General features: G+C 44.5%; 1 protein-coding gene across 1 annotated transcript; it reads right to left on the bottom strand.

Moving 5' to 3' along the window:
- Positions 1-403: 403 nt before the first annotated feature.
- THAP9 (THAP domain containing 9) lies at positions 404-19,013 on the bottom strand. The gene is made up of 5 exons (XM_044225815.1): positions 18,864-19,013; positions 13,667-13,862; positions 11,855-12,158; positions 10,546-10,696; positions 404-3,224 (listed from the first exon to the last, which is right to left on the bottom strand). The coding sequence occupies exons 1-5, from the start codon at positions 18,941-18,943 to the stop codon at positions 1,244-1,246; spliced, it is 2,712 nt and encodes a 903-aa protein (XP_044081750.1). The 5' UTR covers positions 18,944-19,013; the 3' UTR covers positions 404-1,243.
- Between the last annotated feature and the right edge of the window lie 4,140 nt (positions 19,014-23,153).

Here is a 23,153-nt window from a genome sequence, read left to right on the forward strand (position 1 = left end):
GAAGCAGACTCCCCATGGAGCTGGGAGCCTGATGTGGGACTCGATCCCGGGACTCCAGGATCACGCCCTGAGCCGGAGGCAGTCGTCCAACCAGCTGAGCCACCCAGGCGTCCCAAGTTTAAGTTTTCATATTAACTATATTTTGTGAATATTCAGTCAATGACAAGAGTAAAATGTTTTACACACAGAAATGAATCATGTGCTTGTTTCTTTTATTTAAAACACTCCCCATATGTGAAAGTACATGTACCTAAATGTTTTTCTATTCATCTTTTCAAGTTTAGGTGTGAGAGAATGGAGAAAATTTGTTCTTTGTATATTTTCATCTTGAGATGATGTAAGCTCCTCTAAATTTCTGAAAAAAACTTATTATATAATTAAGACAAATATTTTCATAACCAAATGACCATGTTTTTCTAGTTTATTAGTCGCACGACATACATCCCATTATTGACTCAACACTGAAAGTAAGTTTATTTCAGCCTCCCTGCAAAGACGAAGAGATGTCAGAAGAAGCTGAAATAAGCTTCTTCTCATCCTCTGATGGGCATCAGGGTCTTCCGGTGGTCCAATTAGTATCCACTCTATTACTCAAAAGTAGTATTTCGAAGTCCAAGGACAATGGACTGTGAAAATGGCCTCACATGCTTCTTGGACTACATTCCTCAGCTCTGCCGCAGCCCCTCTCTCTTTTAGGGTACCTTGGCAAAGGGATTTCGTGGTATTTGAGATTTTAAGTTAGCCTAATTTTCAAACCACATCCTAATTTTCATATGTAAAGAAAAATTATATCCAAGGTTTTATAGGTATTCTGTCAACATTCTTTTTTTTTTTTTTTAATTTTTCTGTCAACACTCCTAGCAGCTGTAAACCGAAGCGCTCTTAGGGAAGGTAGTCGATTCGTCGGAGGCAATGTCTTAAACGACTCTCAGTTGCTGTCATTCTCTCACTGTAAAATAGACGGAACCAGTTAAAAGTATGTCCGGTCCCATTCCCCAGCCGAGAGCAGTGTATTCAAAGGCAGCGACTGTTGGCTAGTCCGCTCCCGCTGACTTACAGCTTTCTACGATCCAAGTCACTGAAACGCTGCCAACCAAAGTATGAGATTTTACAATACGCCTAATTACAAATTCTAGTAAGTCAGAATTACAAACTTGTCAACTGTGCAGAATGGTCAATTTATAAAATACACAAAATGCTGACCAATTATTTTTCGCCAAAACCTGGACATATCTTAGGTCCCTCATTTGAACGGATATCCGTCATTACTCAACAAATGCCTGAATTTACTGGTATTAGCGAAACCTGAACATCTGTAATCATCCTGTAAAGATGACCAGCGTTTCCTTGAGAAGGTTTTCATTTCGGGTCTTTCGGAACGCTGTTTCAAAGGGTACTGCGCTGCATCTTTAGCTCTGATCTTTAAGAAACAGACTATGATATCCTTTAGTAACTTTACAAAGTGATTAATGGCGCACACTTCTCCATCGAAGAGATGCTCATCTAAATCTACAAAAAGGTAAAGATGCCCAGAAAGCTCACATAAAATCTGCTGCTGCAGAAACAGGTCTCTCTGTTTAGGAAGCAGTTCACAGACTGCCATCCTTGAGTGGGTTCTCACGATCCGCTCGCAAGTATTTATGACTTGACACAGACTTTCTGACGGGAAATGCAAACCATTCTTCTTTTTAACACACAACAGTGACCCAATTCTTGCAACTTTGAGATCGGAAGCATACAGGGCACTGACGCAGTCTTCACAAGTTAAAAGAGCCGATAACTTGTTTGCAATATAACCAGCACAACAGGTGAGTTTTCGCCTGTGATCAGACAGATCGAGTAACGCCTCACTTAGAGAACAATCAGACCAGTCTTGGCAAATATCCTCTTTGTGAAAAAGACTCTTTACAACGCTGACACCATACTGACGCTGAACTGTCCACAGGGCCAAGTCTGTCCTTCGAGCAAGTGAAATGTCAAGGATGCTTGCTTCACTCAGAAAAACTTGGTCCTGTAATCTGTATCTGGTCTCCAAACTATGGTAAGCCGCCTGGAACGCCATACAGGTAGGGGCAGAACTGGTTACTAATACCTGCCTAAGCATCTTCAAAAATAATTCCAGATGGTCTTGACTGAATTTGTAAGTCAGAAGATAGGGAGAAGGCATGACCTTAGGGAAAACGTAATTCTGGTAGAGCCACTTTAAGCTCTCAGCATTAAGTAAAAATCCCAGGAATCCTAGTTTTCGCTTCCCTTTAATTATTTGATTGTTGCTAGCATCAGATAACGTCACAAAGATCGTCTTGGCTTCGATTAGCACACGGTTAATTTTACTGTAAGTCTCAGGCAGCAGAGGCCCTTTAAGTCCTTTTCCATAACAGTTCCTACTATTAAAAATGTCAAACAGGTTGTTAATTAAGCGTAAAAAGTGGACAGTGCCGATGCAGTTCTGAAAAGGAGGCAGGCCCAGCGACAGCAAGCCCTCCAGCGCCCCAGCCACGCTCTCACTGAACACCTGGGCGGCACAGTTCATCTTCAGGACGTGGTTTTTCAGATCCGCAAGTCTTCCCGGCAGCCCCTCCATGCCGGCTAATTCCTGCTCCCCCAGCGCTGCTAACTCCACAAGGTGCCGCCAGTGTGCCGTGCCATTCATGAACTGAATGCTCTGGAAGCTCTGAAACGCGTTTCGTATTAACCTGAGCAAGTGGCAAGAGTCAAAGAAGTATGCGATCTGCTGACTGGACGATGAAGGGTGCTGGAAGGTGCACTTCAGGTCGTCTCCGTCCATGTGTATCCCCAGCGCCTTTGCCATCTGCACGCTGTGAGCTGTAGCATCAGACGTGACGGCCAGAACCGTGATCCCTATGTCACTCAGTTTGCCAATGGTGAGACGCAGCAGCTGAGCCTGCAAATATCCAGACGCCCTGTTTACAAAAAAATAACCAAGAGGTGTTCTCCAGTGACCAGAAATACCCACCGCCATTAACAAAATCGTTTCGGAGGCGAGTGGCGTTTCATCGGCATCAAGTATGCCAAGGCCGAAGTCCATAAACCCTTGCAAATGGTGGCTGCTGGGGTCCCACTGAAGTTGTTGCTTGAGAGAGACGCCTTTTATGATCAGTGAACAATACTGATACAGCTGGTCTCCATTCTCTACTCTTCGCTGAAGAAAAGAAAAAACGTTGCTGTTGAAACCTGGACTGGGTTTGCATTTGGATAACCATCTGTAAAACATGAAAAATGAAAAGCATAAAACTCAAATGAAGAGACAAAAAAAGGAAAAATCCTTAAATGGCAGTAAAGTAGGGGTGTCTGGCTGCGTCACTCAGTTGAGGATCCAGCGTTTGTCTTTGGTTCAAGTCATAATCTGGCCGTCCTGCATCGGGCCCCACGTCAGGCTCTGCGCTCACTATGGGGTCTGCTTCAGATCCTCTCTCCCTCTCCAATGAATAAACGAAATCTTTATCTTTTTTAAAAAGAGTGTATTTCTCTATTTCAGAGACAGAGCACAAGCAGGGGGGAGAGAGAGAAGCAGGCTCCCAGTTGAGCAGGGGGCCAAGGCAGGGCTCAATCCTAGGACCCTGGGATCTCGACCTGAGCAGAAAGCAGACACTTCACCGACTGAGCCATCCAGGTGCCCCTAAATAAAATCCTTAAAAAAAAAAAAAAAATAGGGCGCCTGGGTGGCTCAGTGGGTTAAGCCGCTGCCTTCGGCTCAGGTCATGATCCCGGGGTCCTGGGATCGAGTCCCGCATCGGGCTCTCTGCTCAGCAGGGAGCCTGCTTCCTCCTCTCTCTCTCTCTCTGCCTCTCTGCCTACTTGTGATCTCTCTCTGTCAAATAAATAAATAAAATCTTTAAAAAAAAAACTAAAGTAGCCTCAAATCCCTATAGACAAAGCCAAGTTTAAGCAGCCAAATTCTACAGTTATTTTCAAACATGTATTCATATAATCACCATAAAATAATAAGTAACAGGGAAACTCAGAGTAGTATTTCAAGATGCAAACATAGCACAAATCAATTTTCATTGCTCACTTTTTAAAAAAAGTATACAAATCAATCACCCAGTTTCTTCTCATTGATTCAGACCATAAACCAGTCTTACCTGTAAATTCAATGAAACGAGAAAACTGCTTAAGGGGAAGGGAACTTGGAGAATATCCAGCGCACCTACCTCCTTTTACAGATTAGGAAACTGGGACAGAGCTGAAACCACACGGCCCTTACCCTGCTGCTAGTTCTGCACAGAATAGAAAACCTAGCTTTCCCGAGGTCCTGCTCATGCTTTTCCCACCATTCCCTGCAGCCTCCAAATTATGCCCTCAGGGACAATTAAGGTACCTGGATCTGTCTGCCTCACACCAGGTACCTACTTGACTGCCTTAGTTCGTCTGTGGTGTCCAGGGCCATCCCAGACTCCTGATTACTCTTCCTATCAACGTTAGCCTCTGTCTTCAGAATTCTTTTCACTCATTTTCTTTTTCTAATTAGTTGGAGGGTCAGGAAAGGCAACAGCCAAGCTGAATCACTTTCTCAAATAAGACTAAGTGGACTCGAGAGACTGGAGTGTTCATTTTCACTGAGGTTTACTTGAAAAAAAAAAAAGTATTTATTTATTTATTGGACAGAGAGAGAGCGAGCGAGAAGGAGGCTCCCCACCGAGCAGGGAGCCCGATGTGGGGCTCAATCCCAGGACCCTGGGATCATGACCTGAGCCGAAGGCAAACGCTTAACCCACTGAGGCCCCCAGGCACCCCTGAAGTTTACTTTTGTAACTTAATTGACTTTGGGGGGAGTCATATTTCTTTCCTTTTTAAAAAGATTTTATTTATTTGAGAGAGAGAGAAAGAGAGCATGTACTACCACAGGGACGGGGAGAGGGAGAAGCAGGCTCCCCACTGAGCATGAAGCCCGATGTGGGGCTCAATCCCAGGACCCCAGGATCATGACCTGAGCTAAAGGTAGACATTTAACCGACAGAGCCACCCAGGGCCTCCCCCCACTTTTCAAGATTTTTATTTATTTAGATGAGAGAGAGAGAGAGAAGGCAGGCTGCTCGTATAAGCAGAGGAAGGGGCAGCGGGAGAGGGAGAAGCAGACACCCGACTAAGCAGGGAGCCTGAGGTGAGGCTTCATCCCAGGACCCTGCGATCATGAGCTGAGCCAAAGGCAGACGCTTAACTGAGTCAACCAGGGACCCTGGGGCTATTTCTGATTTGGGGGCTATATTCTAAGCTGCCAAGGTTTCTTCCTGGAGAGCCGACCTCTATATGAGACTCTTACATACCTCCCGAAGTATTTCAGGACAGGGCTTTCCAAATATTGTGCAGCAACCTAAAAGTTCCATAAATGAAATTTACCCTCACTACATGCCACACACACATATATATACCATGTGTGTATACAATGCCAACCATGACTCACTAAATTGACTTCAAGATGTACTAATGGGTTTAAAAAACACATTTAGGGCGCGTAGGTGGCTCAGTGGGTTAAGCTGCTGCCTTCGGCTCAGGCTGTGATCCCGGCATCATGGGATTGAGCCCCACACTGGGCTCTCTGCTTCGGCAAGGAGCCTGGTTCCCCCTCTCTCTGCCTGCCTCTCTGCCTACTAATGCTCTCTGTAAAAAAAAAAAAAAAATCTAAAAAATACATTTATAGGATGCAAAAAACATACTTTAAGTTGCTTTTTACCTATTTAAGAAATAAAAGTATTAATTAGAAAAATTTTAATTATTAATCAATTGCTTGTATTTTAAAATAGTAAGATAATGGCAGAACAGGGCAAGGCTATCGCCCACTAATGTGGTGAATACTACAAATGTGTCTCCAAATGCTCACTGTTAAAATTTTTTTTCTTGTATTAGAATTCTCAAATGAACCCCAATGATGCTCACTGTGTTCCATGTGGAATCATTATGTAATGAAACTACTTCATGCCTCTATATAAAAGTTTTTATTTTAAATAGGCTAGGAAAACTGATGTTCTTTGAATTTGATTTTTAAATGGAAATCTAAATGGTATCTTAATGCCCATAGCTACGAGAATAAGGTCTATACCAGACAAAAAGATATGTGGCCTTGTTTTTTAAAAGTTTTATAACTGAGAGTAGAAATACCCAAACCGTTTGTAACTTAGAACGACAGAGAAGTGACTGATGTCTGTTTGAAACCAGAAAGTGCAAAAAGTGATAGTCTCTTTAACATTTCAGAGACCTTCTTCCAGATTTCTTCACATATATACACTTAGATATAATTTTCAAAATTTATACTGAACCTATTTTTTTTTTACTTAATAATAATGTTACAGAAATATTTTTCTGTGTCCCTAACTACTGACCTACCGCATTTTAAATGTGTACATGGCATATGCCACAGTATAGTTAAGCCATAAATAATTTAACTAATCTATACTGAAAGACAATTAGGTTGTTTCCATTTTTTAGATAATACAAACAGCACCGTACCATGTACGGGGGTGTCACATACACATGTACATGTTTATGTCACTTACGCAACTCCTAGGGGTAGGAGAGAAAGAGAAATTTACTTACACCAGCATTGAAATGAATGGATTCTACTTTTTTCCCCTAAGATTTTATTTATTTATATATTTGTTTGTTTGTTTGTTTGACAGACAGAGAGAGAGCATGTGAGAGCCCAGGCAGGGGAATACAGACAGAGTTGCAGAAGCAGAGGGAGAAGCGGGCTCTCCCACTAAGCAGGGAGCCCGACGTGGAGCTTCATCCCAGACTCCTGGGATCATGACCCGAGGCAGACGCTCAACCAACCGCACCACCCAGGCGCCCCTGAATTCAACTTATGCAAGAAATTAAAAACAAATTTCGGACTTCTGGTGCACATAACTGGGTGAATCAATTTTAAATTAATTCACATTTCCCAATTTTCCTTCACAGAAGTGTTACCAATAATTTCCATTCTCATCAACATGAGATTTTAAATTGAACAGCAGGCCCCTTGTGGAGTGATTATGTGGAATCCACTTGGTGCTTTACAACTTTGTCTGGAGAAAATACGGCACGGAAGCGCCACAATGCTGGGCAGAGCTAAGTGTTTTTCAAGACTGTAAGCTCCTCCCATGGTCTTGTTTGCCTCTGAATCCCTCATATCCCCTTCCCTATTAGAGGAAGCTAATTAACTAAATTGCAATGAATACCTAAATAGAAAATTAGAGAAAATCTAAAAGATCATACCATACGTATCACTGTTATAATGAGGGAGGCTGAGGATGTGAAGACATTATTACAAAAGATATGTGAAAACAAACCTTCAAGACCCAAAAACTGGAATTATAAGCAGCACAGTTCTGGGAAGGTTCTGGACAAAAAGAATTCAAGAGAGAAATGAAAAAGCTCTGGGATCAGTACACAGAGTATTACAGAAGTGACCGATAGTGGCTACGAATCAGAGAAAGATACAAGTAGAAATTAGCGAGGGAGGGATTCTACAGAGGTTTCTACAAAATGTAAGTCTGGCTTGATCTGTCATCATCTAATTGTTTGCCATGTAACTACTTCTCCATCCTAACAGAGGGGAAAAACAAGTATTCACATTTTCTCCTTTCTCCCTGACCGTGGTACGTCTCCTTCCCCGACTCTCGGCTATTTTCTCTTTAAGAAGGCTCCACGCCCAGCGCAGAGCCCAATCTGGGGCTGGAACTCATCACCCCCGAGATCAAGAACTGGTCCCTTGATGGACTGAACCACCTAGGCACTGCTCAGCTATGGTCTCTATATCACTGAGAGAACAGAAGCAATCCGATAAAAACTCGTTTTCCTACCATCAATCTGTTAGCCTACTGAATCTCTGCCTTTCTTCCTGCTTAAATGAATGGTCCCTGCTCCTAATTTAGGCCGGAATCTCTCCACAATGCTGTCAGATGTTATCCCTCGCAGTATCCTTTCCCTTGTGCATCACCAATTTTCTTCCCTAGTACATCATTCCCTTGAGCACGCAAACATGATTGAACAACTGCCCACTCACCAGACACCCTCCCCTCCACCTACGTTCCCTTCTACCCACAGACCCGTATCTCTGCTCCTTACACAGCACAACTCCTTGAGAATCCATAATCATGGTCTCTCTTTCTTAGGCTTGATCAACATAAATAAATGCCCAACAGCTGGAGAATGCCCCGGGCAGGTAGGGTACAACTACCTGAAGTGATGCTGTTGACCCTATGTAAAAAACTAATAAATCTGTAAGTTGTTGTTTTTTTAAGGATTTCATTTATTTATTTAACAGAGATCACAAATAGGCAGAGAGGCAGGCAGAGAGTAAGAGAGGAGGAAGCAGGGTCCCTGCCAAGCAGAGAACCTAATTTGAGGCTTGATTCCAGGACCCTGAGACCAGGACCTGAGCCGAAGGCAGAGGCTTAACCCACTGAGCCACCCAGGCGCCCCAAAACTAATAAATCTAAGCACAGAAAAAAGTCTGGGAGAAAATTACCTCAATGTTAATAGTAATTGTTTACATATAACGTAGAAGAAGAATTAATGAATTTCTCTCATTTCTAAATTTTTATTAGTATTGTTACTAGTGTGTGGAGGACAATTACTTAAAAAGAGAATATAATATGCAACACAGTGACTATAGTTAATAATGCCATATTGTATATTTGAAAGTTGCTAAGAGAATAGGTCCTGAAAGTTGTCATGACAAGAAAAAAGCATTTGAGCTGTGTGTGTGTTTTTTAATCACTTAGTGCGGTGATCACTCTGCTGTACATACAGATACCAACTAATCGTTACACACCCCAAACTAGTACAGTGTTCTACGTTCATTACAGGATCTCTCAAGTTTCTCAAGCTGAGAGCCAATCCGGGTCTGTTCTAAAGCTGCAGCAGTAAGAAACCAGGAGGCAGCTTCCAGGACAGAGGGCGGAGGGCATTCCCCGCTGGCCTCTAGAGCCGCACCTGCTGAATTAAATGAGTTAAATGCAGTGCTGTTCTGGAAAATCTCCTCCCGACCTCTATTTGAAATGCTAAGTGACCATTCAGGCATTCCTTCTTTCCACACCTACTCATCAAGGGTAATTTCTCTCCAGTCACACTCTGCCACTGCGCCCCAAGTACCGTGCAGGGTCACAGTTCGGGGCAGGATCACAGAATCAGACAAGACCTCACACTGCTGCAGCTCATGGTCCAGGGAGGAAGACCGTGTTTTAAGAACTGGATTCAGTTCCGTATCATATGTGTGAGAGGACTACTTCGTCCAGGCCAGGCTTCTGAAAGGGTGTGTATCTAATCTGAGTCTTTAGACTGAGGAGCATCACTAGGACCAACAGACAGAGAACGGGAATTTCAGGCACGGGGAACTGTAAGGCCAGAGGCAAGCAGCAGCAAGGAAGCCTTCCAACTGTGTGCAGCAGGGGATGCCAGAGGGCAGGGAGGGAGCAAGCGCTGAGCCTCCGAGCCCAGCAGGGGCCACACTGCGGGAACTCCCGTAAACCAAGGGAAGGAGCTGGCCTATAGGTTGTGTAATGGGGAGGCTTAGGATCAGTCAAGTGACTATTATCTGTTGAACTGTGTCCCTCAAAAAAAGATACACTGGAGTAGTCCTAATCCCCAATACCTCAGAATGTGACCTTATTTGGACAAATGGTCTTTACAGAGGTAATTGAGTTAAAATGAGGTCATTAAAGTGAATCCTAATCCTGTATGACTGGCCCTCCTAATGGGCACAGAAACACACACGTAATGGAAGATAATGTAAGGAGACACAGGGGAAAAGTCCACCATGTACACGTCAGGAAGAGAGGCATGACACAGACCCTTCTCCCTTACAGCCCTTAGAAAGAACTAACCCTGATGACACCTTGATTTTGGACTTCTAGTCTCTGTAACTGTGAGACAATAAATTTCTGTTATTTTTAAGCCACATGCATGGATACATACATAGGCATCCGTAAAACCAGTGATTAAAAAAAAGTAGTAAAAATTGAGTATTACTTTCATTATAAAAGTACCTTTAACAGGTACTTTATAAGGTATTATAAAAGTACCTTATTTTAAAGCAACTGGGTTATTTCTTATAACACAATGTTGTAACACTAAGAGTTACAAATACATCTATGTATTCTGACCACAAATCCTACAAAAGTATTTACCAAAATCTCCTCCTGGGAAGACCTGTCCTGGGGATCAACTGCAGTGCTTGGCCTCACACCAATGGTGTCAATCCAGAATTGTTCTAGATTTCCCAGGATAGCCTGATATTAAAACTACGGAAATGTTTTAGAAATTCCCAAACTACTAGAATATATTAGAAACCATTTTTTTTTTTTTAATCACTTAAGAGTGTCTCTGCCATCTGGAGGATGCAAAAAAATTGTCAGACTATATGCCTTCATTTTTTTGGTGAAAATATTGTGCTATATTAATACGCAAATACCACCTAAAAATTTCTAAAAAAGAGAAAATGGACTAATAAATGAGTATGAGTACGAACAGCCTTAACACATAAAATGCAGTAAAATAATGAAATACTCATTTTCTTTAACATCTAAAAAGTCATTCACTTACGTCCTGAGGATGGAAGAATGGGGCAGCTTGAGAATCTTTCTGACATAATCATAGACTTTGCTACTGCACAAGTAGAGTGTACATGCAAACTGCTTCATTTCTGTGGAGTACTCAGCTGTTTCTCTCCAGTTATACAACTCCCACTTAAAATCTGTCAAAATAAATTTATTTATTCTTTGTGACGAAGAGTGTGTACAGTAAAACTTTCAGGTATAGGTCACAGCATTGGGGTATAAATGCAGTGGGCATCCAAACCCAAACCCAACCCGATCACAGTTTCACCGAGTTTGTTCAAAGGCTAACATCCAATCTGAGGACCTCCCTGACCAATTCCTCTTGTTTGTCTCGGATCATTTCACTCAAAAGAGGGAAGAAAACAGTTTCCCCTTAAGTCACTCTTTTACTATTCACTGGCAGCCTAAGTGGGGAATTTTAGAGGAACAGGGAAGAGAAGGAAATAACCCGATAAAACTATGTCTTTGGATTATGAGGACTTTTATTTGTTTTATTTTGTTCCCTCGTTACCATTTATCTGAGGTGAAAATGAGACACAAGAAACACTTCTGGGGAGAGGATGCTATTCGGATTGAACAGACAATCTTGCCTACCTTGAGGGAAAAAAAAAAATTTCCTTTCCCTGGTGAGGATTACTGTTTACTACCTCTGCTCCCAACCGGAACACACAAACTACTCTCCTCCTCTGGCAATACCCACTCTCTTCTAGAAACAAGACATACTTATTTTTTACTAGAACGTAAATCCAAAATCTCTGCTGCTTTCAACAAAGAGTAAGTTGCCAATACTTATTTTGTCCCTCTTCAAATATCTGGTTCACAAAGAAGAGGAGGTAGTCTTTCCAATGGACAGATGTACCTTCTACAGAGTATTTCAGAAAATAGTATGGAGACTCACAGAATTTTCAAGCTCAAAGGGAACTGGCAAAGTAATCTGGTTCGACTCCATGGCAAAAACACTTCAGTGATAAATTATGTAGCAGTTAAAATTGCTCACAAAGAATTTGCTGTAAAACGACTGCTTTATAAAAAACGAACAGTAAAGTATATGGTATCAACCATATGATCTCACCTCTGGGTAGCAGGATTATGTGTAACTTTCACCATTTATATATTTCTTTGCTTTTCTTATAATAAACACATGACTTTAAAAGCTGGAAATACATGAAAAGATTTTGGCAATTACTTTTCCTTCTCTTTGCTTACCCTGAGACTTCATGTTTCAGCAAAAAGCATGTTTTGATGGGCAGGAGCAAAGGAAGTACTTAATGGTAGTTTGGAAAAGGGGAACACACCTGAAAACTGGGCTCGCAGCAGACACTCTGTCTCTTCAGAAAGTAGTTTCTCGTCTGCGAGAGCGTCGATCAGGCGCAAGCCCTTTCTCTTCTTGATCATCCTGTAGTTTTTCACAGAAAGCAGTCTTTTTTTGGACACCTGGAGCATCTGCTGCACCTCAGCCAGCTTCTCTGCGCCTATCGTCAGAGGCCTCTTTAAACTGTAGTTATGGTCCTCGGTGGCAACCTCTTGCGAATTATCGGGAAGTGGCTGTTTTAGGATTTTCTGTCTTGCTTTGCCTTTAAGGTGTACGCCCTGAAGAACCTGCAATAGAAATATCCAATTCAGGTTATTTTTGAAACTATTACACAGAAGACTGTCTGTAAAAATACCACTAAATGCAAAGCACTCATCTGGTTGCTGTGGAGAGTTAATTATGAAAGAAAAAGGTCAGAATCTCTGATTTTTTTCAAATGCATTATAGGAAAATGTGTACCTGATGCCAAAAGTTAATAGGACTCTGAAAGTGTCTGAAACGGTTAAGGTAACAACAGAAAGGTGGTAATTTGGGAAGGCTTCGTGGAAATGAATAGTTTTTTAAAGGAGCAATAACATAATTTAAGAGATAGGAAAGTTATTTGTGCAAAAAGGAAGGCATAGTGGACGTGGAAATTAAGACTGATCTGGGTTTGAATCCTAGATCCCTCATTTATTAGCAGTCACTAAACCTCTACAGCCAGCCCCTCATCTCCTCACCTGTACAATGTGAATAATAACACAGAGTTGTTCTAAGGATAAAATAAGATAATTTATGTAAATCTTCTGGCACAATGACCTGGACTATTGTAGGTCACAATAGTAACTACTCCTGATATTACATGAAAGCATGAAAGCAAGTCAATTTATCACACACGCAGTAGTTTAAAGAGAATTCAGGGCAGTTAAAAATGCACAATTAAAAGGAAGCTCTTAGGGGCGCCTGGGTGGCTCAGTGGGTTAAGCCTTGCCTTTGGCTCAGGTCATGATCGTAGGGTCCTGGGATTGAGCCCGCATCCGGCTCTCTGCTCAGCAGGGTACCTGTTTCCCGCCTCCCCCCATCTCTGCCTCTCTGCCTACTTGTGATCTCTGACAAATAAATGAATAATATCTTTAATTAATAAATAAATAAGTAAGTAAGTAAATAAATAAATGGAAGCTCTTAGAGCTTAGGAGTTTGGGTTTGACACCAACTGCATTCTTCTGAATGGAGGAACAAGAAAACAATACCAAAAGGAGACTCCAATGGAGAAGAGGAGGGAAGGGCAGCATCAGGACCGACTGGGTAGATGGGTACCACCCGCTGTGCAGACAGTGAGGAGCCGTTTGGTAAAAGCAGAAACAAAAGAAACGTAAGAATGTAACACCGACAGGAGTGATATACCTCTCTATATCAATGGTAATAATTAGGTACATTTTTGGTCAAGATCAGTAACATTACTGGAAGGGACCAGAAAAAGCATAATTTCTAAGTATTCTGGAAACTGTCTTACACTTTAACAAAAGCCTGAATTCAAAGGGATCTACTAGGTGATTCTTGCGATCAGTTTGGTAATCTTCATGTGTGTCTTGACAATTTGTAATGATATGCCTAATTAAAAAAAAATCCTAAAATTACATATAGATTTTTTTAAAAAAGCCAAAGCGAGTTTTCTAAGCATTTAAAATCTATTATTGGATTTATTTTAAGACTTACGATTTTTTTAAATCTCTGTTAAATTCAGCTGTAATATGAGGTACCTCGGTTTTTAAAGGCTCTACAGAATTTAGTTTTGTTTACACCTAGATTTAAGTACCTTGTATAGAGAAACAGAAGGCACAGCTCCTTTTTTCAGCTTTCTTCTTATGCCATATGACTCAAAGTCACTTTCTTGAAAATGTTTGGAACATAGAATAGCACCTGGTCCTGGAATCCAAATCTTTTTGCTTCTGGGGTCCACACGATTAACAGCCCTGATCCATTTTGAGCGCTGTATGGTATCGGTTGGAAATCTACAGCAATCATATTAAAGTTCCATTAACATGAAAATATTACAGTAATACTACAGTAGTATTTATTAAACAAACCCATTTATTATTTAACTGCTTTACGTAAACATCAAGTCCAGTTAAAGTTTAACTTACTCAATCTGATTTCATTTAGTTCTTTGATTTCTTTGATTCCAAGACTTCAATATCTAAGTGATCTCATTTGCTTCAATTTGTATAAGGGAAATTCTCATATTAAAGGCCCGACCACATTTTGTCTTCGCTGCCTACAGTTAACAGAATCTGCACAAATTTAGTGTGTGTGTGTCTTTAAAAATGTCCACAGTCTTTGCTTCTCCTCCTTTCAAGGGACGGAGGCTAATACCCTTCCCCTTGAGTGTGGGCTAGAGTTAGCGATTTGCTTCTAAGAAACAAAAAAAGCAGGAGTGACAATGGGTTAAGTAAGACTAGATAATAAAAGGCACTTGTTCCCTCTGTTGAATGATTTTTCTCTGGAGGGAACGTCTCGGCCATGTCAAAAGCGGTCCTATAGAGACATAGCTGTACTGGGCAAGAAACAGGCTCCAAGACAAAAGCCATGGTCAGGGAGTCTTTCTGAAAGCTCACCCTTCAGAAGATCCTACTATTGGCTAACATTTTACAGCAACCTTATGAGACACTCTGCAACACTGAGTTAATCCACTCCTGGATTCCTGCCCTTGGAATTTACAGATTATTTTTCCATGCTGCACTTCAAAACAAATCTGTTACTGAGCAGTAGAAAACAAGTCCACTTCCCATAATCCATTTCCCCCTTTTCTTTCAAAAGGCACCACTTTTTCCTAACCTTGAATATAAAAACTACCTTGTATTTCTCTATTTTCAAGCCCAAATTACTATGTTTAGAAATTGTGAGAAAAAAATTATGATACTGATATAATGAAAATCACAAAACTACTCTTCCTGCACCCTCTGCCTTGATCGGTCCTAGGGACAGATTCGGGGGAGCTGTGTGATTTTTGTATCTTTTAGCTTAGATTTTAAAGCATGCACTTCTTACAAACTGAGACTAGTGAAAATTTTAAGTTCCTCAGCTCAGGGCTAGGGAAATAATACAGCAGTATGGTAACAGAATTCTGAGATATTCTCTCAATCACTTGAGAAAGAACACTGAATTGGAAAACCTGTATTTAAGCCTCAATGACCTTTGACCAGCCGTGTGGAATCTGATACATCTCTCAATCTTTGAGCCCCTCACAGGGTTGTTGTAAGAGTGCCCCATGCAACAAATGCACTCAAAAGCCTTTGTAAATGGTAAAGTACGACCCAGAGTTTGTTCTTTCCTGGGAACAACAATTCCACTTTCAGGACTTGCACTGCATTATGCCAGGAAGATGATGCTACTTGATCGAAAACACAGGTCTTTTTCTGATAAAGGTGAGGCAAACCTACCTTTTCACTGAGTTCTTTTCTTAACTAATGGCACATGTTTGTGAGGCAGCTTTCCCCCAGACTGCGTGGTAGTCTCTGACCACACGAAGGACAGTAAAAAGGTGGCTAGTCCACCAAGTTCTATTACTAGCCTATCCTCCAAGACAGCTTCCCAACTGGCATGCCTGCTGACCACCGCCATGAACCCCCTTAGCCCACAGAATGGCCTGGACCATCTGGAGCCCCTGAAGCAGATAACAAGCCAGTCCCAAAAGCTTTGTTGGTTTGCCCGAAAGTATTAAACAAAATGAAAGGGTTGGGAAAATACTGCAGTCTAACCAGCATGACTAATTTCAATTCTGAATAAAATTAAATTGGTAGTAACAATTAATAATATGTTTAAAGCATTCACCTTGTGCCATAAATATGTGCATGTGATTAAAGTTTTTTTTTAATTTAAGTAAACTCTACATCCAATGTGGGGCACAAATTCACGACCCAAGATCAAGAGCTGCCCATTCTTCCACCTGGGCCAGCGAGGCACCCAGATGTATTTATATTTTGAAAATTTAGACTTAGTCTTACAAAAATTCTGTACAACAGGTTTGTATCCTTTCACAGATGAAACCAAGACCAGACCTAAGTATAGCTACCAGTAAGTAGTAGTTAAAATTGGAATTCACGTCTCCCTATTCTTTTTTCAAAAGAAAAATCCCCAACCAATCATCATCTCATAAAGACAATCATGGGGGTGCCTGGGTGGCTCAGTGGGTTAAAGCCTCTGCCTTCGGCTCAGGTCATGATCCCGGGGTCCTGGGATCTGCTCAGCAGGGAGCCTGTTTCCTCCTCTCTCTCTGCCTGCCTCTCTGCCTACTTGTGATCTCTGTCTGGCAAATAGATAAATAAAAATCTTAAAAAAAAAAATAAATACAATCACGAACTGGTTTCTATTTAATGCAAAATCTGATTTCTCTCTCCTTTGACTAGCCTTTTTTTCACACTACCAGCAGAAATTTACCATTGGCTCCCTGCATATATTTTCCTGAAAAGTGACTAACAAAATCCTTTCTACAGTGGCTGCCTTTAAGGAGAGAGAGAAGGGATTCAAGGGTAAAGCTTTAACTATACCTGTAACTTAATTCTCTTTAAGAGGATAACAAAACAAAACAAACCAAAACCTGAAACAAGGCACACTGTTAATGTCTGCTTAATTCTAATGGTGGGTGCACAGATGTTTATGTATTATTATTTGCCTGCTAGTGCGTTTGAAATGTCTCATAATTAAACGTTTTAAAAATTCATTACAATTCAGGTAAAAACGCTTTCAAATTATCATACATATATTTCTTTGATTATGAAATAAATTGTTTAATTTCTTTATACCAACAAGAAGAGAATGATTTGAATCAAAGTGTCACTCCTTTAACCTTGCCAGTCCTATCTCATATTAAACATCTATATGCTTAACTAAGTACCAGTATTCTAATAACAAGTTTCCACACCTTTAGTCACTTTGATTCGTGCTTTTCAGACACAGCCCCTGGCCTGTGTCCTTGCAACATCTTTCACAACTCTTGGTAATGGCTCTGGGGACGCAGGGGAAGGCTTCAGAAGAGAGAATATTGGAGCGAGAACCGAAGTGTTGATAGGGGTTTGCCGTGCAGACAGTGGCCACTGCACACACATGCAACAACACAGAGGTATAAAATAACTGCTTGCATCTTACTGGTTCATAAAGCATTGAAAAATAAGTTAATTTGGAGGATGAAGAGAGTTAAAGGAGAGTACAGAGGAAGCTGGTACTGGTTACAGATGGGCTGGAGGGACGGCTAGAGGCCAGATCCTACAAGATCTTGTTTGCTGCGCTAAGTCTGGGATCCATCCTTCAGGTTAGAGGCCTCCAGAAGAGAATGCACTCATTCACGGAGACTGGAAGCAAATACTGGAATTTATTTTCACAATTTTATGCCCATCCTTTAATTTTTGTTTCGTAATATACATGAATACATCATTCCACGTGTGTAAGTTATCCATCAGCATGTGCGCATCAGGGGCAGTCACTCCAGGATTAAGAGCCCTGAAGACGGTCTCCTTGGGCAATGCAAGTTGGCAAACGCTTTCCTTGCCGTGTTCCCCCGTCCACACCACCCTCGGCTACGCCCGGCGCCCCAGGACTGAGCTGCCCGTCCTTTCCCCGCCTTCCTTACACCGCCGCAGGGACGGGAAGGCAGAGAGCGCCCATTCACGCGCAAGGACACGCGCTCCACGCAGCACAGGTGCCGGGACGGAGACACGAGGGACGGGAGTCGCGTGTGGAAGAGGGAGGAGGAAGCTCCGGAGGCGCGCGGCCTGCGAAGGCCCTGGGAAGCCACAGGAAACCCTCCGGGAAGCCGCCCGGAACCAGCGCCGTCGGAGAAGTCACTTCCGGGAACCGGGACGACGCAAGGAAGGGCCAGAAGCCGGCGGGGGGAACCGGAGCCGACGGCGGCAACGACGGCTCCTCCCTTCCGCGGTCTTCCGGCCTCCGTGTACGAAACCAGCAACCGACGGTCTCTTGCTCGTGCGAGACCCGGGCGGCTCGGGAGGAGGGAAGTAGGCGGGGCAGGCGCGCACGGAGCCGCCGGCGCGACCACAAGCCAACCCGGTCCGGACGAGGCGCTCCCGGCGCTCGCTGGGGTCCGGCGGTCCGTCGGCGACGCCGTCGGCACATCCGAGCAGCCGCGACACACGCCACAGCACGTCGGGGGCCCTCGGGGCACAGCGGACGCTCCTGCTCGGAGGAGTCCGGCCGCCGGGACGGAGCGGCAGGCGGCGCGGCCGCGCACGCGGGGGTCCGCCCGAGCCGAGCGCCGCGAGGAGCGGAGGCCGCAGGACAGAGCCCAGAGCCAGGGGCGCGGACGGCGGCACCGCGCAGCCGGACTTCAACGACCCGAGCGCGCCGGAGTCTCCACCTTCCTCTTCAACGACCTCCGGCTACTTCTCCTCTCACGCCCGCCCGCGGGGACGCACGAGATCCGGCTCCAGCACCGCCCGCTCTCCTCCCGGAGCCCCCGGCGGCCCCGGCGCACTTCAGTCCGCGAGGCCCGGGGGCGCGCGCCCGCGTCCATGCACCCGCACGCGCACGGCCCCGACGGACGGCCGCGCTCCGAAGCCGACGCCAGCTTCCCCGCCACGCCGGCGGCAGCCCCTCGGCCGGGCCCGCGGCAGGGACGCGCGGCGCCGGCGACAGCTCGAGCCCGCCCGGCTCCCGCGCCAGCCGCACTACCGCGGGCTCGGACGCCTCCGACAGCTCCCCACACGCCCTCCCTTCGCGCCTCACGCCGAGCAGCGCACGCGACCGCAGGGAGCGCGGCTCCGCGCCAACAAGCCCCGCCAGAAGCCCTGCGGCAAGCGGCAGGCAACGGGGTGCGGGGCAGGAAGCACCCGAACTCTCCAACTTCCCCGTTCCTGTCCCCCACGCTACGCGCGTCGCGTCGCGTCACGTCACGTCACGTCACGTCAACGGCGCGGCGCACGCCCGGCCCCGCCCCACTCTGGCCCGCTGCCCGCCAGGCCGTGCCGGGAGTTAGACGGCCGGAGGCTGCTCTCACGCACTGGTGGAAGGAGAGGCCGCGCTCCCGGCTCAGCACGGTGTCCCGGGTGCTGCAGCCCACTGCCGAGCAGCTTCGGGTCATCTTGCTACGTGGGGCTCCACTTTGGGTGTTCCCGCGACCGCACTAATCGCGACAGATTTGGCTCCGCCCGCGGACTCGGCCGCTACGACCTTTATTTGTCGGAAAAGGCGGGCTCTTACGGCGCAAGACGCCTACCCTTCCTCTTCAGGGGCGCTGCGCTGGGCGCCGTGACCAATCACAGGCCACGTCGTGCCGCCGCAGCCAATCGGAAAAGCCGGGCCTTAAGACGAGCCCTTGACGGCCCCTCCCTCTCGGCTTGAGGGCGCTTCGTGGGTTTGGTGTTCGTGGGCTCGTTTTCGTCCTGTGTCAGCCCCGGTGGTTACATCCGATGCCATCGGGTTCTTGTGAGGCCGAGCGTGAAAATGCGGAGCGAAGAGGCAAGGGCGAAACCGAGGCGAATCCGGGAGCACGCGGATAGGGCCCGGGCGCGAACGCAGAAGCTCCCGGAGGGGGAGGGGGGAGAGCGCTGCGCTCTGGAGACGCGGACACGGAATCGGGCCCCACGTCAGCGACCCCCGAGAGGCGGAGCGGCTCCTTGCGATCCGTTAGGTAGTTGATGTGGAGGAGCTGCGGGTGTGCCTGGCCCGAGATCGGGGACCCGGAGGAGATGGAATGACGGTGCGGTGCGGACACGTCGGCTTCACTTCAACGACCCCTTCTCCGGAGACCCCTCGCCCCTGTGGGGGTTGACGGAAGCCGGGTGAGGCCCTTGGGGCCCGGTGTGGCGGGGACTCGGCCGCGGTACGGGAGGACAGGAGGGAGGGGACCGTGAACCGGCGGCTGGGACGGGGGGCACCGCGGATGGCTCGAGGGGCGCGAAGGCCTTGCAGCGAGGTCTCGTGCGTCGTGGGGAGGGGGTGAGGCTGCGGTGCTCACCCCAGGTCCGAAGTGGGGCGTCGTCCACGTCGGGTCTGAGGGCTGAGCCTACTCGGTGCCTTCTCGCTGCTGAACGCTGCAGCCCCGTTAAGGAGACGGACCTGTTTGTGCTTTTTATTCAATTTGTTCTCATTTGCTTCTCCAGCAGGCGAGAGTGACTGCAACACTTCCAGGCCAGATTGCTTCTTTCCCCCCTTCTTCTTTGCTTAGTCCAGGTTCCGGCCAAAAAGGTATTACTCGCGTCTGCTTTTCCATTACAATATGCTCCTATTTGTCTGAACGAAATGAACAGCTTTTGAAGTCACGTGGCCTAAGGATACTTCTGAATTTGGGGAAAATTGATCCAAATCCAAATTGTGCAAAGGGTAGGACCTGGGTTTAATTCACCTTCAGTTTGTTAGACTATTAGGAATTTTTCTAGTACTCAACCAATTAAGACCCCAAATAAGGCTAAGTAGAGATAAATAACAGTTTTCTATTACTTTTTTTTAAAAGATTTTATTTATTCATTTGACAGACAGAGATCACAAGTAGGCAGAGAGGCAGGCAGAGAGAGGGGGGAAGCAGGCTCCCTGCTGAGCAGAGAGCCCGATGCGGGGCTGATTCCAGGACCCTGAGATCATGACCTGAGCCGAAGGCAGAGGCTTCACCCACTGAGCCACCCAGGCGCTCCAAAGGTGGATTCTTAAACTGGAAAATGCTTAGTGAAAAAGATATATCATAAAGCTTTATAAGGATATTGTCAACTCACTTTGTAGTTAGTATCAATTTACTGAACTATTTAAGGCTGACCATTCACCATGCCCTATTTATTTTTGCATACTTTTTTTTTTTTAAGATTTTATTTATTTATTTGACAGAGAGATCACAAGTAGGCAGAGAGGCAGGCAGAGAGAGAGGAGGAAGCAGGCTCCCTGCTGAGCAGAGAACCTGATGTGGGGCTCGATCCCAGGACCCTGAGATCATGACCTGAGCTGAAGGTAGAGGCTTAACCCACTGAGCCACCCAGGTGCCCCTAGTTGCCCAATTTTTAAGGACTTGGGGTTTGTAGGGAACTTGCTAGAGGATGCTCCTAGAGTGTAGAAACAATGTCTAAGGTGAATTTGTCTTTACAGTCTCTGACACGCAAATAGATAGTGAATGTTTCTTCTATAACTTCATATATGTTCGTGAAAAATACCTCATGTTCAGAAAAATTGTGCATCTGAAAGAAGCCATACTTACAGGGAAAAAAGAAGGTTAACATTGACTACTCAAAATCTGTGTAATTTGGTATTCTCTGAAATAGTGATCAGTACCTGGGGAAGTGCTCCTATGCCCTCCTCCTGTGCCCTCAAAGGTAATTTACGTGGAGACTGCTGTAGGTTATATTAGAACAGAAGAACGAGCCTGGTGGGTTCTAGACATTGCAGAAAGGAAGTGGAGCTCTGAGTTACAGTGGGCTGCTAAATGGTATTACCTGTTGAGCGCTGGAGGGCAGGTAGAGGCTCTCATTTTTTACTAATTTAGAGTTGAAAGTACCCCTGCTGCCAGTTCAGCATCACAGTCTGGAAGAAAAGAGGGCTTTTCTTTCTGCTTAATTGGATTTCAGATGTTGTGGTCCTTCTAGGAAAGATAAAACTGTGACACTCATATTATTCTGAAGGCATTCTTGTAATTATTAATTACAAACGAGTTACTGAACACTACAGTGCTGCAAAACAGATTTACTTTAATGGTGTAGACTGATTAAAAATTCACTTTATGGGAACCATGCGGGGTCACTGCCCTAGGTATTCTTAGTGTACTTCTGGATAGGGAAATGTGCAGTCCTTTGTAAATGCATAATTTTTTTGAGTTGTATTTATGTTCTTTATATTTAGTTTAACTTTTACATTTTTGTTGCTATTTTACTGGTGACATTGAGGTTCTCAGTTTGATCATTTTATTATCTTTGCTTCCTTCAGTAACTTCATATCCAGTGATTAAACCTTTTCACTGCTGTTCACATAATGAACTGTTGTGATTATTGCATATGTAAATGAGGATATGTAAGCTGTATTAAAAGATGTTACTGCCAAAGGCATTAACCATTTATGCAATACAATTTAAAAGAAAATACTTCTTTTCAGGAATTAACATTCTTGGAGATGTTGGAAAAAGATTCCTGGGCCTTGCAAGGTGATTACTCCACATATACAGGGGAGGTAGCATATCAGTATGTATCTTTGTTTTATTTACTTATTTATTTATTAAGATTTTATTTATTTATTTAGCAAAGACATAATGAGAGAGGGAATACAAGCAGGAGCAGTGGGAGAGGGAGAAGTGGGCTTCCCGCCGAGCAGGGATCCTGACACAGGAGGCTTGATCCCAGGACTCTGGGATCATAACCCAAGCTGAAGGCAAACACTTAACGACTGCTATCTGTTTTAAATAAGCGCCCCTTCTGTTTTAAATGTACTAAGTGTTCCTGGAACAATAGTACTGAGTTGGAAATAGAGGATTGTCCAATGAAAGATTTATGAAGGCTTTGGTAAAATATAATTTCCTGTCACAGAGTCTCATTGATTCGGTAGCTTGGGGGGGAAAAATAACAGCTAATGGTTATTGAACCATTACATGTCAGGCATTGTGCTAAGCATTTTACACACACAGTTTTGGTTTTTATAAACACTGTTTCTCACAAACATTAAACCAGATAGACTTTTTTTTTTAAATTTGGGGGAGGAGCTGCTAGAGAATGCTCCTTGATTGTAGAAGAAGCCCACCGCCCCCATTCCTCCTGCAAAGGGAGAAGCAGGCGCCCGCTAAGCAAGGAGTCTGGAGGCGGAGCTCAATCCCAGGACCGAGATCCTGAAGGCAAAGGCTTTTTTTTTTTTAAATATTCACATTCATTTTATTTTTTTTTAAGATTTTTTATTTATTTATTAGAGAGAGAGAGATCATAAGTAGACAGAGCAGCACGCAGAGAGAGAGGGAAGCAGGTTCCCTGCTGAGCAGGGAACCCTATGCGGGGCTCGAACCCAGGACTCCAGGATCATGACCTGAGCGAAAGGCAGAGGCTTTAACCTGAAGGCAAAGGCTTAATGAACTGAACCACCTCTAAGTACCTTGAAAGCAAATAGACTTTTTGCTTTCTAGGACTGGTATCTTCCTTATTAAACATCTACCCTTTTTTCAGATTCTTAAGTAGTTCCAGAACCCTTAATGCTCTCTCATACATTAAAATGTATTTCTAGTTAACTGAAACTCTTGCTGATTTTTCATCTTTTCAGTTCAGAGAGCCTTGGGGTTTTGAAATTATTGGTGGCCAACTATAAAAAACTATTCTAAATCTGATCCTTTCCCCAAG

The sequence above is a fragment of the Neovison vison genome, chromosome 11, assembly GCF_020171115.1.
Source record: "Neovison vison isolate M4711 chromosome 11, ASM_NN_V1, whole genome shotgun sequence".
Lineage (NCBI taxonomy): Eukaryota > Metazoa > Chordata > Mammalia > Carnivora > Mustelidae > Neogale > Neogale vison.

Bases quoted from the DNA above. Each gene is read 5' to 3' on its own strand.
- THAP9 (XM_044225815.1), bottom strand. From the start codon at position 18,943: ATGACCCGAAGCTGCTCGGCAGTGGGCTGCAGCACCCGGGACACCGTG. The intron at 12,159-13,666 runs GTACTTAAATCT...TTTCTATTGCAG, and splicing joins CTTCTGTTTCTCTATACAAG to GTTCTTCAGGGCGTACACCT. The intron at 3,225-10,545 runs GTAAGTGAATGA...CATGTTTTACAG, and splicing joins CATTCTTCCATCCTCAGGAC to ATGGTTATCCAAATGCAAAC.